General features: G+C 42.7%; 1 protein-coding gene across 21 annotated transcripts in view; it reads right to left on the bottom strand.

Annotated features, from left to right (window-relative positions):
- phldb1b (pleckstrin homology-like domain, family B, member 1b) overlaps positions 1 to 15568 on the bottom strand; it is a 395372-nt gene that overhangs the window by 227869 nt on the left and 151935 nt on the right. For all 21 annotated transcript variants that reach the window (XR_012096380.1, XM_073029929.1, XM_073029941.1 and 18 more), the window contains exon 2: positions 9900 to 9998. Coding sequence is in view for 20 of the 21 variants with exons in the window: in XM_073029929.1 (XP_072886030.1) it covers positions 9900 to 9998 (99 nt within the window). In the remaining variant the exon portion in view is untranslated. The remainder of the gene's footprint in view (positions 1 to 9899; positions 9999 to 15568) is intronic.

Raw genomic sequence — 15568 nt, 5'->3', positions numbered from 1 at the left:
CCCTCTTTTCGCCACTACCATCAGGCAGGAGGTACAGAAGCCTGAGGTCCCACACCACCAGGTTCAGGAACAGTTACCACCCTTCAACCATCAGGCTCCTGAACCAGCGTGGATAATGTCACCCACCACATTCTGAACTCATTCTACAACCTACAGACTCATTTTCAAGGGCTCTACAGTTCCCAGTATTACTTAATTTCTATTTGCATAATTTGTCTTTTTTTGCACTTTGATTGTTTGTCAGTCTTTGTGTATAAATTCCACTGTATTCTTTATTTTTCTGTAAATGTCTGCAAGAAATGAATCTTAAGATAGCATATTGTAACATTCACAGTTTGAAAATAAATGTAATTTAACTTTAACATTGCAGGATTGAGGTGTTGATGTATTAAGGGCAATACACACAAGCAATAGAGTACCTTCTCAGTACAGCAGAGCTGCCAGCCTGGGTCTGCGCCTTTTTGGGGCAAGAAAACTACCCGCTGAGTAACAACTGCCACCTGTAGCAAAAAGCCTTCATTTTCTACAACAAGGGTCGTTCCTGGTAAGTAAGCAACTGGATGACATCTGAATACTTACGTTGCCATGGCAGCTACAAATCCTTTGAATTCCAACTGCTCACTCATGGGAGATGTTTATTGAGAAATGTCGCTACAGCCTTGTTTCAATTAATCAGCAAGCCATCACCCTCGGTTCAGAGAGCCTGGCTTCTGTGAGGTCACCTTCTAAACCTTCAATGAGCGAGTGCTCATTGCATTTCATCAATCACAGGAACTGCAGCGCATCGCACCAGAGAATCCCCAGTCTAATGTGTCTGGGAATCACTGGTTGTAACTGAGATGAACAAAAGAAAACACCATTTCTGTTTTTCCTGATGAAGGGTCTCGACCTGGAACATTGACTGCTTACTCCCCTCCCTTTTCCAAGGATTGTCATCTTGTCGTGGTGGAGAGGCTTGTGAGTTACTGATATCCCGAGAGTGATGCTGTCTGGAGTTTAGTCATCTGTTGCTTAGCTGCTGCCAGGGTCACCCATGGTGGTAAGGTCAAGGAGATGTCAGAAGATGATGGCACTGGACCCTGACCTCAATCTGTTAAGTACTGTGTGATGGCTGTCTATGCATCAGACTCCCCTCATTAAACAAAGTCACACACAGACTTTCTCCATTAAGGGCAGATAGCCTCTACAGCCACCTGAAGACCCACCAATAGACAACCCCTTAGTAGAACATTATCCACAACTTGAGTGATTGCATCACACTACACCCTCCATAAATGGTGTCTGAGTTGCTGAGTTCCTCCAGCATTTTGCATCTGTGGCTCAAGATTTCCAGCGTCTGTGGAATCTCTAGTATTTTAGTTTTGTTTAATACCTTGGATAATCAACCCCCTCTCCAAACAACCAAACACGTGTGTATGTGTGCATGTTTGTGTATGTACTTTGGAAAGTTGCCATCTCTAAAACATTTTACAAACTCACCAAAAGAATAACTGCATAACCATCAGTGTCCTCTCCTAAACCAACATGCCCAGTATCAGGTCCTGATTCCTCTCATTAAGGTCTGTTGAGAGTGCCTGACACTAGGATCCTAAAACAAGCTCTGTCAGGGGAAAATAGGTTCATAAGGTTCAAAGGTTTATTTTATTATTGAAGTATGTATGCAGAATACAACTCTGAATTGTGTGTTCTCCAGATAGCCATAGAATACAGAAAGCCATATAAGTAGTTGAAAGAAAGACATCAATTCCTCACCACCCTGCACAAAAAGAAAAAGAACCAAAAACTCGCAAGCCCCAAACACCCCCAACCCCTCTCATGCACAAAGACTAACAGATCACCAAGAGATTTCCAGGAGGAGAGAGAAAAAGATTCAAGTATGTTCTCAAAAACCTCCTTGAAAAAAATTACATCCCCACTGACTCCTGGGAATTTTTAGTCCATAACTGGTCAATGTGGAGAGTGGAGAAGGAACCTTCAGGATGATACTGAGAATTTCAAATCAAGTTATTGTCATGTGCAGAAGTATGGTAAGAAACTTGTGTTTGGAGCACGACTGTAGATGCTGTAAATTATAAATACTGTAAATCATATCTAAATTATACAAGGCTTTGAAGAGTGAGAAAAGAAGTCTGTGCAAAAATGAGACATCAGTGCCAAACAAAAAGCCGAAGACAAGACCATGGTAGTGCAAGAAGCAGTCCGTCTTGTTCCTAGGAACCTACAAAGCAGAGTGGAAGCAAGTTACCCTTGATCCAGAGAGGCTGCCTGAGAAGTGAAGATGTGTGCACGTATGGAGAGGGTGTATATTCAAGTATTAAAATAGCCTTTTTCCTTTAGATTGATCCACGTTTATTGTTCCTAGATTACAACAATGGCTATAAAAAGCCGTAAATTGCTTTGGGATATCCTCAGGTTGTGAAAGGCTTCACATAAACCGTGAACTTTCATTCTCAAGGTGTGACAATTGTACAGCGTGGTTTAAAACACTGGCTTTGGCTGAAAAAGCAGAGGCAGCACTATTTGCTTTTCAACACAAAGGTAAGAATTCCTCCAGTCAGGATCTGTTGCCAACATGGCAAAGATGGTGATCCCATCCCATAATGAGGAGTTGTGGGACACACCATCTCCAAAAGTGTAGCAGGCAAAGCAGAGGTGTTTTAAGAAGATTACTGTCATCCAATTACATTTAAAATGATTTGGCAGCAAACTCACAAAAGCGATTAAGAGATAGACTCTGCAGTATTTGTAACCAACTCTTCCTATAGTCAGATGAAAGATCTCACAGTATCAGCAATGCAATGTATGGAATGATTTGAGAACGACATTCACTCAGGCATCAATGTGATTTCAGCACTTTTTAAACTCAAAATGGACAGAAATCACACTCAATTCAGTCTGTGTGGTACAGTGCCTCTTGTTCAGAAAGTCAAGGGTTCAAAACCAATTCCAGAAGTTTGAGCATGTAATCTAGACTGAAGCTCCATGCAGAGACACCTTTCATTTACAGAGCTTCATTAACAGAGAAGAAAGTTTCAGATCAACGTCGATTCTGGGACATGTAAGGTGACATTCGATAAGATGACCAAAGGTGGTCATGTTAAGGGTAGAACATAAGGCAAGGACATTTTGGGAGGTAATTTCAGGGTTTAAGGTCCTAGTTAGAGTCACCTCATATAGCACAGAAAAAGGCCCTTTAGCCCAACTGCTCTATGCTAACTACAGCATCCTTCCTGCTAGTCCCAGTTGCTTGCATTCAAAGTTCAAAGTTAATTTATTATCAAAGTATATATATACACCACCATATACTACCCTGAGATTCATTTTCTTGCAGGCATTCACAGTAGAACAAAGAAATATAATAGAATCAATGATACAATAGAAATACAATCGATTCGGCCCAAAATCATCCAAGCCACTCCCTTCTATGTACCTATCCAAATGCCTCCTAAATGTTGCAGTTGTACCCACCTTGAACAGTTCCTCTGGCAGCTCATTCCAGATACTTCACTATCCTCTGTGTAAAGAAGTTTACTCTCATATCTCTTTTAAAACTCTCCCCCTCATATTCTTTATTTGTGCCTTCAAATTTTGGACTCAAGTCCTGAGCAACCCTTCATGATTTTATAAACTTCTAGGAGATCATCCCTTATCCTCCTTTGCTCCAAAGATCAAAGGTCCAGCATGGCCATCCTTTCCCTATAACTCCGATCCTCTAGTCCGGGTAGCATCTTCATACATCTCTCCTGCACTCCACCAGCTCGTTATGATCTTGCACCTTATTGTCTTCCTGCACTGCACTTTCTCTGTAGCTGTTACACACTGTATTATGTTTCATGTGACAATAATAAACCAATTCCAATTCCGGTTGGCAACGTCTTGCTTATAACAGGGTAACCAAACAGTACACTATCTCCCAAATGCAGCCGTACCAAATAATTATATAACTGAAACATAACACTGCTGGTGGTGTGGTGGCATCAGCACTGAACTTCAGGGCAGATGGTCCTGAGTTCAAACCCAGCCGGGTCCCAACCTGGACAGCAGCAGTATCTGTGCAGAAGAAAGGCCTGGCAAACTACTTCTGTATCTTGCCATGAAAACCCATGGTCCATAAGGTCATGAAGAGTCAGACTTGACTTAACGACTGAACAACAAACATAATGTCCTCTCTCCTGAACTCGATGGGTGACTGATGAAGGCCAGCACACTAAACACTTTCTTACCCTGTCTACTTGTGCAGTCACTTCCAACAAGCAGTGCATGTACTCCCAGATCCCTCGCATCCACAACACTCGTCAGTGCCCTGTCATCTACTTTTTGGTCCTACCATGGGTTGAATGTCAAAACAGACCCCCTAATCTCTTATCATCAGCAAACTTCCTAATGAAGTTTAGTCACTGGGTTCTTAGTGGTTGCATCAATGTCTTGGACCCAGGATAGAAGCTGCTCACCCATTCTGCAGCTGATCCCTCAATGAGGAGTGTGTTCTCATGTCCCTTCCTGAAGTCCTCAATCAATCCCTTGGTCTTGCTGACATTGAGTGCAGGGTTGTTGAGACACCACTCAACCAGTCGCACAACCTTGACCTGTACGGCTCCTCATCACCATCTGTAATTCTGCCAACAACAGTGGTATGTATCGTCGGCAAATTTACAGATGGACATCAGGCTGTGCCTAGGCATGAGTGTAGAAAGAGTAGAGCAGAGGGCTAAGCACACATCCTTGAGGTATTCTTGGGTTGATTTTCAGCACCGAGGAGATCCTATTACAAATCCAAACTAACTGTGGTCTTCCGGTGAGGAATTCAAGGATCTGAAAGATGCAGAGGGAGGTACAGGCCATCGGGTATCAAAGCTTGTTGATTAGTACTGAGGGATGATGGTATTAAGCACTGAAAAGAGAATCAATAAACAGCAGCCTGACACATTTTTGATGTTGTCCAGGTGCTCCAAAGCTGAGTGGAAAGCCAGAGGATTTGTGTCCCCTGTAGACGCGTTAGCCATCTTCTGGGACTTCACTAATCTAACAATGAAGCAAATATCTCTACAAAGGTGCCCCTTTCTTCTTTGGCCTCCCATAAGCCTGAATGTGCATGTGCTCAAGACGTGGGGATCTGCCCACTTTAATATGCTTCAAGAACATAAGAGCATGTGAGTTACTGGAAGATGTAATCAGTCAGAATATTACAGTAAATTAAGATATAAAAAGACAACTGCAGATTCTGGAAACCCCTAAAATAAAGAATACCTTCAAAACCACAGATACCTCCTTCCTCATAATAAACATATGGTCCAAGACTTCACTACTTAATTTATTTCACAACACACGGGATGAACTCAGCAGGTTGGGCAGCATCCGTGGAAACGAACAGTCAACGTTTCGGGCTGAGACCCTCGTCAGGACTGAAGAAGGAGGGGGCAGGGGCCCTATAAAGAAGGTAGGGGGAAGGTGGGAAGGAGAAGGCTGGTAGGTGCCAGGTGAAAAACCAGTAAGGGGAAAGATCAAGGGGTGGGGGAGGGGAAGCGGAGGTGCTTGACGAAGCGGTCCCCCAATCTGCGTCGGGTCTCACTGATGTAGAGGAGGCCGCACCGGATGCAATAGATGACCTCAACAGACTCACAAGTGAAGTGTTGCCTCACCTGGAAGGACTGTTTGGGGCCCTGAATGGTGGTAAGAGAGGAGGTGTAGGGACAGGTGTAGCACTTCTGCTTGCAGGGTAAGTGCCAGGTGGGAGATCCGTGGGGAGGGACGTGTGGACCAGGGAGTTGCGGAGAGAACGATCCCTGCAGAAAGTGGAGAGGGGGTAGAGAGGGAAAGATGTGCTTAGTGGTGGGGTCCTGTTGAAGGTGGTGGAAGTTGTGGAGGATAATATGCTGGATCCGGAGGCTGGTGGGGTAGTAGGTGAGGACAAGGGGAACTCTGTCCCGGCCTCCTCTACATCGGTGAGACCCAACGCAGATTGGGGGACCACTTCGTCGAGCACCTCCGCTCCGTCCGCCACAACAGACAGGATCTCCTGGTTGCCACCCACTTCATCTCTGCTTCACATTCCCATTCGGATATGTCCATACATGGCCTCCTCTACTGCCATGATGAGGCCAAACTTAGGTTGGAGGAGCAGGACCTCATATACCGTCTGGGTAGTCTTCAGCCCCTTGGTATGAACATTGAATTCTCCAACTCCTGGTAATTCTCTCCCCCTCTCTTTCCCCATCCCAGTTTCACTCTGCCTCCTTCTCCAGGTGCCTATCACCTCCCCATGGTTCTGTCTCCTTCTACTACCCATAGTGCTTTCTCCTTACATTCCTTCTTCACCTTTCCTGCCTGTCCCCTCCCTGCTTCCCCTCCCCCACCCTTTGATCTTTCCCCTTACTGGTTTTTCACCTGGGACCTACCAGCCTTCTCCTTCCCACCCTCCCTCCACCTTCTTTATAGGGCCCCTGCCCCCTCCTTCTTCGGTCCTGACGAGGCTCTCGGCCCGAAACGTTGACTGTTCGTTTCCACGGATGCTGCCCGACCTGCTGAGTTTATCCAGTGTGTTGTGCGTTTTGCTTTGACGCCAGCATCTGCAGAGTATTTTGTGTTTACCCTAATTGCTTTGGTTGAAGGCATGACTGCCAATGGTACAGCTATTAAATTTGAATGTGATCAAGAAGCCTTAATAATAGGGGTGCAGATATCTCAGCTGGAGGAGAATAAGGAGCTAGAGAGGGGAGAGAGGCATGGAGTGGTTTGAAACTCCAGTTTGAAATGTTCATTGTGGTTTCAGTAAATAGGACAAATGCACAAATGGGTGTCTGGGACTTGGAGCGGGCATAGGCAATGGAATGTTGGATGATCACAAGTTCAAGGACAGCAGAAGGAAGGAGGCCAACCAGAATGTGTTGGATGAACAAGTCTATAAGTACAAAGATGTGAATGAGGGTCTCAGAAGCTGTTGAGCTGATGCAGGTATAGAGCAGGGTGACTTTCTATGGATGGTTCTAGTTGGAGTTGTTGGGTTTGGAGGTAGAGCGTACCATGTGACAAACAGAGTTCAACGTGTAATGCTATGTACTTTGACATGGGGAAGCAAAAGCTGGATTATTACCTGTGTGGAGATGGACTACAACAGACTAAAGTTCAGAGGGGTCTAAGTGTTCTAGTACATGAATCACAAAAAGTTAGCAGGCAGGTCCAAGAAATGGTCAAGAAGGCAAACGGCATCTTGGCCTTTACTGTGAAAGGGCTGAAGTCCAGAATAGGGAGGCTTTGTTACAGTTGTGGTGAAGCCATACTGGGAATATGGTGCAGAGTTTTAGTTCAAGTGCCTAAAATAGGATACAATAGCATAGGAGACAGTCCAAGGGAGATTCACAAGGCTAATTCTTGGGATGACAGGGTGGTCCTATCAAGAGAAGTGAGACAGCTTGTATTTATATTCTTTGGAGTTTTGAAGAATAAGGAGTGATCTTATTTGAAAACATATGATCTGAAAGGGCTTGACAGGGTAGATGTTGAAATGTTTCTATTAATGAGAGAGTATCAAACCGGCGTGGGAGGGGAAGGCACATAACAGTTCGGATGCAGAAAATAGTTGGAAAATGGAACTTGTGACAGAGACCAGTCTGGATGCCTTCTGTCTTCCCATAGCAAGGAAATTTCTCTTCATTTGTTCCTGGATATTCGACAGGGGTCTGAATCAGGAATTGTAGTGCCAGCAGAAACTGGGATGAAAAAGAACAAGCTGGAGGGAAGTTGTCACCGGTGTCTGTGCCAACATTTATCTTTCTGCCAACTTGATGAAAAATAATTTATTCAACCATTATTAAGTGATTGTTTTTGCAGTCTGCTATGTGCATATTGACAGTTGTCTTCTGAAAATTTAACAGTGACTATACTTCAGAAATATATCATTGGCTCTGAATAAAGTTGCATTTATATAGTGCCTCTCATTACCTCAGGCAACCATGCAGCACTTACTTTACATTTTAAATGTTACCATCATTTTATGACTGTTATAATGAGGGAAACCTTGGTGAAAAATTCATACCGGGAGCTTTCTGTCATTACACTCTTTGATGCAGAGTCCATTAAAATGACTGGATTTTAAATTCCAATCTTTGATGCAGAAAGAATAAATTTACACATGCAGCACATTCCGGGAGTACTGGGAACACTGCCAAAGGTGCAGACTGACACTCACAATTTAAACTAGCTTTCCTCCTTCTGCTTACAACCAGATCAAATAGCCAAATGACAGACACCAAGAATAATCTGGCCAAGCATTGTCACTCAACCAGGAATGGTGACAGAAGACAGATCACACAGGGATTTATTCATTGTATTAAATCAGCCCAGATCTCTGCTGGGAAACATTACTGAAACATCCATACTGGAAGCCTTCCATTTTGCAAAGTCCATTAAAATGAGTGAATTTTCAGTTCCAAACTTTGATGCAGAAAGAATTTTAAAATATTTTTATCAAAACAAACTTTATTCATAATAAAAAATATTTACAAGAATAAACCATGCAATGCTTTTTCATTCTTACATTCACATTCTTACATTTCAGTACTGTTCTATTACATTCTTTAAAGCCAATAGGACGTTGCCCCTCATGTGGCCCCCTGGAGTGGTACACCACTACAATAATTGAGAGACTCCCTCACCCAACCTGGACCTTTCCTGTCCACTAGTGGAAGAACCCTATACTGTGGTCCTTCTCCACCATACCCTTGCAGTGGCTGCACCAAGATTTGGTGCATCCCTCAGCATTTAATACTGCAGCCTCAGAAAGGATAATGGAATAACAAACACAACATATTCTAGTTGTACTGGGAAAGGTGGTGGGCAAAACACACTCAAATGTGATCAGCTTACATAGTCGTCTTGGTCAGCATGGATGAGCTGGGCAGAATGAAACTATGAATCCGTTTTTTGGAGTTTGCTATTACCTCACTGTCCAGCCTTCTTCACATTAATCCTCTCTGTTTTACTGTGAGTGAACTGGCACTTTCTAAATGAACCGGACCCTGATACCCATCACCACCTCAAACTTACTGAGAAAAACCATTAGCACCACCTATCTCATCAATACATGCACAGAGGATGCATGTGAGTGACTTGTATAAAAAACGTGCATTGAAGCAGTTTCAGGCTCTAGGCTTCTGAAATCTGCCTCAGAAGTCTATCACCAAGTTTCAAAATAAAGTAATCAACTAACTCCATAAAGGGCAATTGAACCACTTGCTGAAAGTTGAATGTGGATAATATCAGAAGGTGCCTCTAATATATGACCATTTTGTTTCCTCTCACTTTTACAACTCCTGTCATCTGCTCAGTAGATGACAGATGATGACTAACATGACTAAGTAGATGACTAAAAATTTTGCAGCCTTTGAAAGCCGTTTGAAAGCCATGTTCAGAAGGTAATCTGGACATTGCAACTTCCCATCAAGAAGATAATCCTATTTCATTGACATCATTTGAATTATAAGTTCCAGCCAAGAGATTGTAAAGAATTTTAGAATCTTTTGCAGCTATCCATGGGGGAAGATGTCTCTTACAAAAGATGACACCTTTGACGTGGCACTCTCGATGGGTGCTACACTAGAACGTCAACCTTGGTAAGAGGATTTAATCTTTGACGTAAGCCTTGAATTAACAACTTGAACACTAAAGAGATGAATGTCATCCACAGAGCCAGAACCAAAATACAAATACTGTGAAATTAGCTAACCTTGAATATACATATTACATTACATTTGTACACAAGACAAACCAGTCAATTTGCCAAATTAGCATCTGCAATGTCTTGGAATGTCCACCCATACTAAAATTGACCAATAAGTCAATAAAAGGTGCTGCTAATACTCTCCAGACATAAACGTTCAAACTCTTTTGATCCAATATGTTACCTGAATGGTTTTCTGTGCTTTTTTCATTTGGTCTGGAGTATTTCTGTTTTTCTTGTCCATGATGTCATTCACAATTGCACTTTCACACTCCTGGATATCCTGAGATTAGGAGAGAGAGAGAGAGAGAGAGAGAGAGAGAGAGAGAGAAAAAAAGCTCTTATTTTCAGATTACTTATGCCCTAGCATCTAACAGAGAAAACCATTTTGTCCTTTGTCTCAGTTCTTTGAAAGAACAGTTCAGTTAGTCCCATTCTGTTTAACTTTCCAAACAGCTCTGTAATTTTTCCTCATTTTCAGGTAGTTATAAAAATTATTCTTGAATCTGCTTCAACTGCCTTTTGGATTGACATATAGATTCCACAGAATCATGGAAAATTCATAGATGAGAACACACATTGGGAGCATGAGGTTAGTGCCAGTCAATAAAGTGCCTTCACCTTCACCTTCAAAAGGGCAGCAATCACTGTGCCCAGTGACAGCGCGGTCAGCTGCCACACCGTCTATCAACTGGTAGAATTAATATCTACTTGTGATGAAGTGCTTCCAGAGGTTGGTCATGACTAGAATTAACTCTTGCCGGAGCAAGGATCTGGCTTGCTGCAATTCGCCGACTGCCACAACACGTTTACGGCAGATGCAATCTCACTGGCTCTCCACTCGGCTTTGGACCACATAAACAATAACAAATCAGTGAGACTGCTGTTTATCAATTACTCTTTGGTGTTCTATACCATCATCTCTCAGTATTATTCACCAAGCTTCTAAACCTGGGCCTCTGTACCCCACTCGGAAACTGGATCCTCAATTTCCTCATTAGGAAACCACAGTCAGTATACACTGATTAACATCTTCTCATTGACAAATAACACAGGCAGACCTCAAAGTTGCATGCTTAACCCTCTGGTCTACAGTCATGATCATGTGCTAAGCGCTGCTCAGACGGCATCTATAAATTTGCAGATGACATCACTATTATTGGTAAAACCTCAGATGGCAATGAGGAGATATACAGGAGTAAAATAGCACATTGATAAAGTCACAAAGAAGGCATGCTCGCAGCTCTACTTCATTGAGAGTTTGAGGAGATTTTGTATGTCACCAAAGACACTTGCAAGTTTCTACAGATGTGCAGTGGAGAGCATTCTGACCGGTTGCACCACCGCCTGGTATGGAGGCTCCAATTCACAGGATCACAGAGGTTTGTAGTATCAGTCAGTTCTGTCATGGGGACAACCCTCCCAACCACTAAGGACCCTCAAGAAAACAGCATCTATCATAAGGACCCTCGCCATCTGGGGCATCCATCACTAAAGTCCTTCACCATCTCAGTACTACCATCAGGGAGGAGGCACTGGAGCTTGAAGAACCAGACTCAACAATTCAGAAGCAGCTTCCTCTCTCTGCCACCAGGTTTCTGAACAGTTGACAAGTACTACCTCATCATTCCTGCTCTCTGCACTATTTATTTATTTTGTAATTTATGGTAGTTCTACAGTATGTCTTTGCACTGTAGTGCTACCTTAAAACAATAAATTTCTCATCATATAAGGCAGTGATAATAAACCTGATTCTGATTGTAAACCACTTGGTCTGCAAACTGCAGCGCCTCTAATACACTTTGATAATGCGATGAATGTTTCTGTCTCTACCACCATGTGAAGCACCCTCCTTTGTGAAAGAAAATCTTTTCATCTTTCTTCTAAAGCTTTGAACAACTACCCTCTTGTTTTTTTTACCCATCTGCAAAGCAAAGTAGATCCTTTATATTTATTTTATGTGGCTCCCTCATAGATTTTATCATCTCAATTAAATTTCCATGTATTCTCGCTTATTCCAAATAAAACAACCCTAGCTCATCCAGTCCTTCCCGATAGCTACAGTTTCCCAGCCCTGGCATCATCTTAGTAAATCCTCTTTGGACATTTTCTAGTGCAATCACATCTTGTGGTGACCAGTCTACTCAAGCTGTGGTCTAACTACAGTTGTAATCATTTCAACAGTACCTTCCTCCTTTTCCACTCTGTCTTAACCAATAACATATCTGCCTTTTAACTCATTGCATTGACCTCTCCCACTCCTTTTAAATATCTATGAATGCATACTGCAGATTCCCTTTGTCTCCAACACTTCTTAATAATTTTGCGGTGTTTGGAGCAAAGTATGGGGGGGGGGGATGTCAAAGGTAGGTTTTTATACATAAAGAGTGATAGGGGTGGAACATGCTACCAGGGATGGAAGTAGAGGCAGATATTTTACGGATATTTAAGAGACTCTTAGATAGACATATGGATGAAAGGAAAATGGGGACAACGTGGGAGGGAAGGGCTAAATTGATCTTATAGTAGACTAAGGGGCTGGCACAACATCGTGGGCCAGGGGGCCTGTACCGTGCTATACTGTTCTATGTTCTAAACTTCCTTTCACTGTCATGTTGTACCTCTTCATAAGCAATCTCTGGATTGAAATGAGCCAAGGATATAAAAATGAGTTCACATGTTGCTCCTTCTTTATGGATCTATGCAGATTGTGGGGCAGATAATGGGCATTTATACTTCAGGGCTTAAGAGATTCTGCAGATGCTGGAAAGCTTGCATAATACATAAAGATTAATGAAGGGTCTCGGCCTGAAACATCGACTGTTCAATTCCCTCCATAGATGCTGCTTGACCTGCTGAGTTCCTCCAGTACTTTGTGTGTGTTACGTTTGTACATCTGGATTAGTGTGTTTTCCGGATTAAGAGGCTTTTCTCAGAATGTCAGCCTCCTATGGCAAGTTCTAGATTGACAAAGAGGTCACACCATCAGATATAGAAGTACTTCAGCAAGTAATGAAAGGATTGGTAACTTTACCCCTTCGGACCTATTCAGTTCTGATGAAGAATCCCAGACATGAAGCAAGAACTACCCATATAAGAAACTCTAGTTGCTGGAATCTGTTGCAAAAAAAACCATTCTGCTGGAGGAATTCAAAGGATCAAAGAGTGTCTGTGGGAGGAAAGGAATTGTTGATGTTTCATTGCAGTAGTTTGAGTCAATAGATCAACAATTCCTTTTGTCTCCACAGATACAGCTCAACCTCCTGAAATCCTCCAGCAGACTAGAAATGGAATTGAAATTGAAAAAAGGTTTCTTATTGTCACATGTATGGAAATACAGTGAAAAACATCTTGCGTAATATTTTTAAAGATCAAGTCGTTACAAGTACATTGAGGTAGAACAAGATAAAACAATAACTGAACGTAGAATAAAAGTGTAACAGCTACAGAGATTGATTGCTGCTTCTGAAGCATTAACTGTTTTATTTTCCATCTTTCAGATTAATTTATTTGAAACATACAGTGAAATGTGTTGCCTGCCTTACCAATACAACACAAGGGTGTGCTGGGGGCAGCCTGCAAGAGTCGCCATACATTCTGGCACCAAAGCAGCATGCCCACAGTGTTCAGCAGAACAACACAAGCAACAACAACAGATCAACAGCAACAAGCCTCATTCCTCCCTCCCACCCACCCACGCACTCATACACACACACGCAGGCCTCCGGGTCTCCCGCAGACTCGCAGGCATCAGCTGCTAAGTGACCTGCTGAGATGCTCCAGCAAATTTTGCTTTCATTTCTCCCCTTACTGCGTTCAGATTAAATTCACCCTACTCTCCTCACTTAAAATGTACCTCCAGTCAAGTGCTTCCACCTAAAGAAGGAAATACTTCTCGAACCTTGTCACTTTTCCTATGGCCACTGCTCCCACTCCTGCTCTCTCTTCCTCTCCCACCTTCTGCTGTATCTGATTGAAATACCATGCTCACCCCTCTACCAATTTACTCTTTCTCCTCTTTAGGGTAACCTAAAATGGACACATTTGTTCAAATCAAATTGCTCCACTTTCAGTTCACGAATAGCCTACTGGTACAGGGAAGGTTGAGAAATATTTTAATAAAGATTTCAAATGTCTTGAAGGATTTCAAAGGTTTGCATTGTGGAGGATCAAAGTTCAAATTTCAAAGTAAATTTATTATCAAATTACATACCGTGTATGTCACCATATGCTACCTTGAGGTTCATTTACTTGCTGACATTTACAGGGAAATAAAGAATTTAGAATTTATGAAAAACTATACGTAACAAAGATTGACAAACAACCAATGTGCTAAAGAAGAGAAATCATGCAAATAATCACAAAGTAAATACATAATACTGAGAACATGAGTTATAGAGTCCTTGAAAGAGAGTCTATAGTGTGTGGAGACAGTTGAGGTGAGTGAAGTTCACAGCCTCACAGTGTGGGTCTGAAGTTTCCTGTACCTCTGGCACAGTGGACTAGCAAGGATGATGAGTATATGGAACGCACTGCTGGAGTAAGTGGCAGAGGTGAGTACATTTATAATGTTGAAAAGACATTTAGACAGGTACACGGACAGGAAAGGGTTAAAGGTGTTGTTGTGTTCTATGGCTATATGGGTCCTGGTGACAAAGAATCCAAAGCCAACAGCCAAAGCACTTTGAGGGTTAAAAAAATTATATTAGCTCAGCTGAGGCCGATTCACACACTCTGCCCACTTCCCCCTCTGGTCAGATGGAGTTTTGTCATTAACAAGCCACCCCTGTTTAATGCTTTCCTATTTAAATCAAATAACCAAAATGCTTCAGCCCAGCTGCCCGTCTTGAGCAGAAGAACAAAACCAGAAGAATGGAAAAGAAATCCCCCCGACAATCAGCATTTCAATCACAGCTGTGTCCCTACTCAAATCACCACCCCCACTCCTGGCAGCGTTCCGCCGTGGGGAGGGGGTGTGAGTGTGGTGCTAGGGGGTTGTCGGGGAAATGATGACAGTGTGCTGCTGAGCTCAGCTGCCATGGCAACACAACAGCAATGTTACAGTAAACAATCGCTACAATGGTTCTAATGAAGGACTGGATAATGGAGGCAATTATCAGCAGGGTCATGAGGGACCACTGGGGTGAAGGCAGGGTGCAAGGGGCAAAGCAGAGCTTCTGCCAAACACTTCCCTCACTGCTTCCAATCAGTTCACAGTCAGACTTGTTGTAATTCAATTATTTGGCTGTAATCCTCTAAAATGTCTATAACTCATCGAACAAATAAGCTGCACTGAGAATCCATTACTTAAAAGTATGAAGGAAGAATTTGTTCTTCGCTGACATCATTAGCTTGGAATCAGATGTTATCATGGCAGGAAAGGAGGACATTTGGCCCATCAAGTCTGTGTCAGATTGCTGTCATCCAGTCAATATCCCTGCTCTTTCTTCATAGCTTGGCACTTACCCTCCCCACTCCCCACAGGTGCCTACACAATTTCCTCTGTCTCTGACAGGTGTGAGTTCCAGGTCATAGCTTCCCCTCCCCCTCCTCCCCTCCTCCCCCGATGCCTTTTGTCCATCACTCTACATTTGTGTCTCTGTCTCTTGTTCTTTGCACCATCTGCTAAAGGGAATGGTTTCTTTCTCTTTACCATCTCTAAGGCCAAACTGATTGGCTGACCTTTAACCTAACTACTTACATCTGCCTTTGCTCATATTCCCTTGGCTCTCCAAATATACGTATAAATTAACTATCTATAAATCAACTATAGATTCAACAGGTTTCCCATTTACACTCCCAGTTCTAAGTTTTGGATTGTCTTGTGTATCTTTATTAAAACTCTTCTCTATA

Source organism: Hemitrygon akajei, chromosome 26, assembly GCF_048418815.1.
Source record: "Hemitrygon akajei chromosome 26, sHemAka1.3, whole genome shotgun sequence".
In the NCBI taxonomy this organism is placed as follows: Eukaryota; Metazoa; Chordata; class Chondrichthyes; order Myliobatiformes; family Dasyatidae; genus Hemitrygon; species Hemitrygon akajei.
Note: the sequence above shows the minus strand (reverse complement) of the source record. Positions and strands in the feature narration are given on the sequence as shown.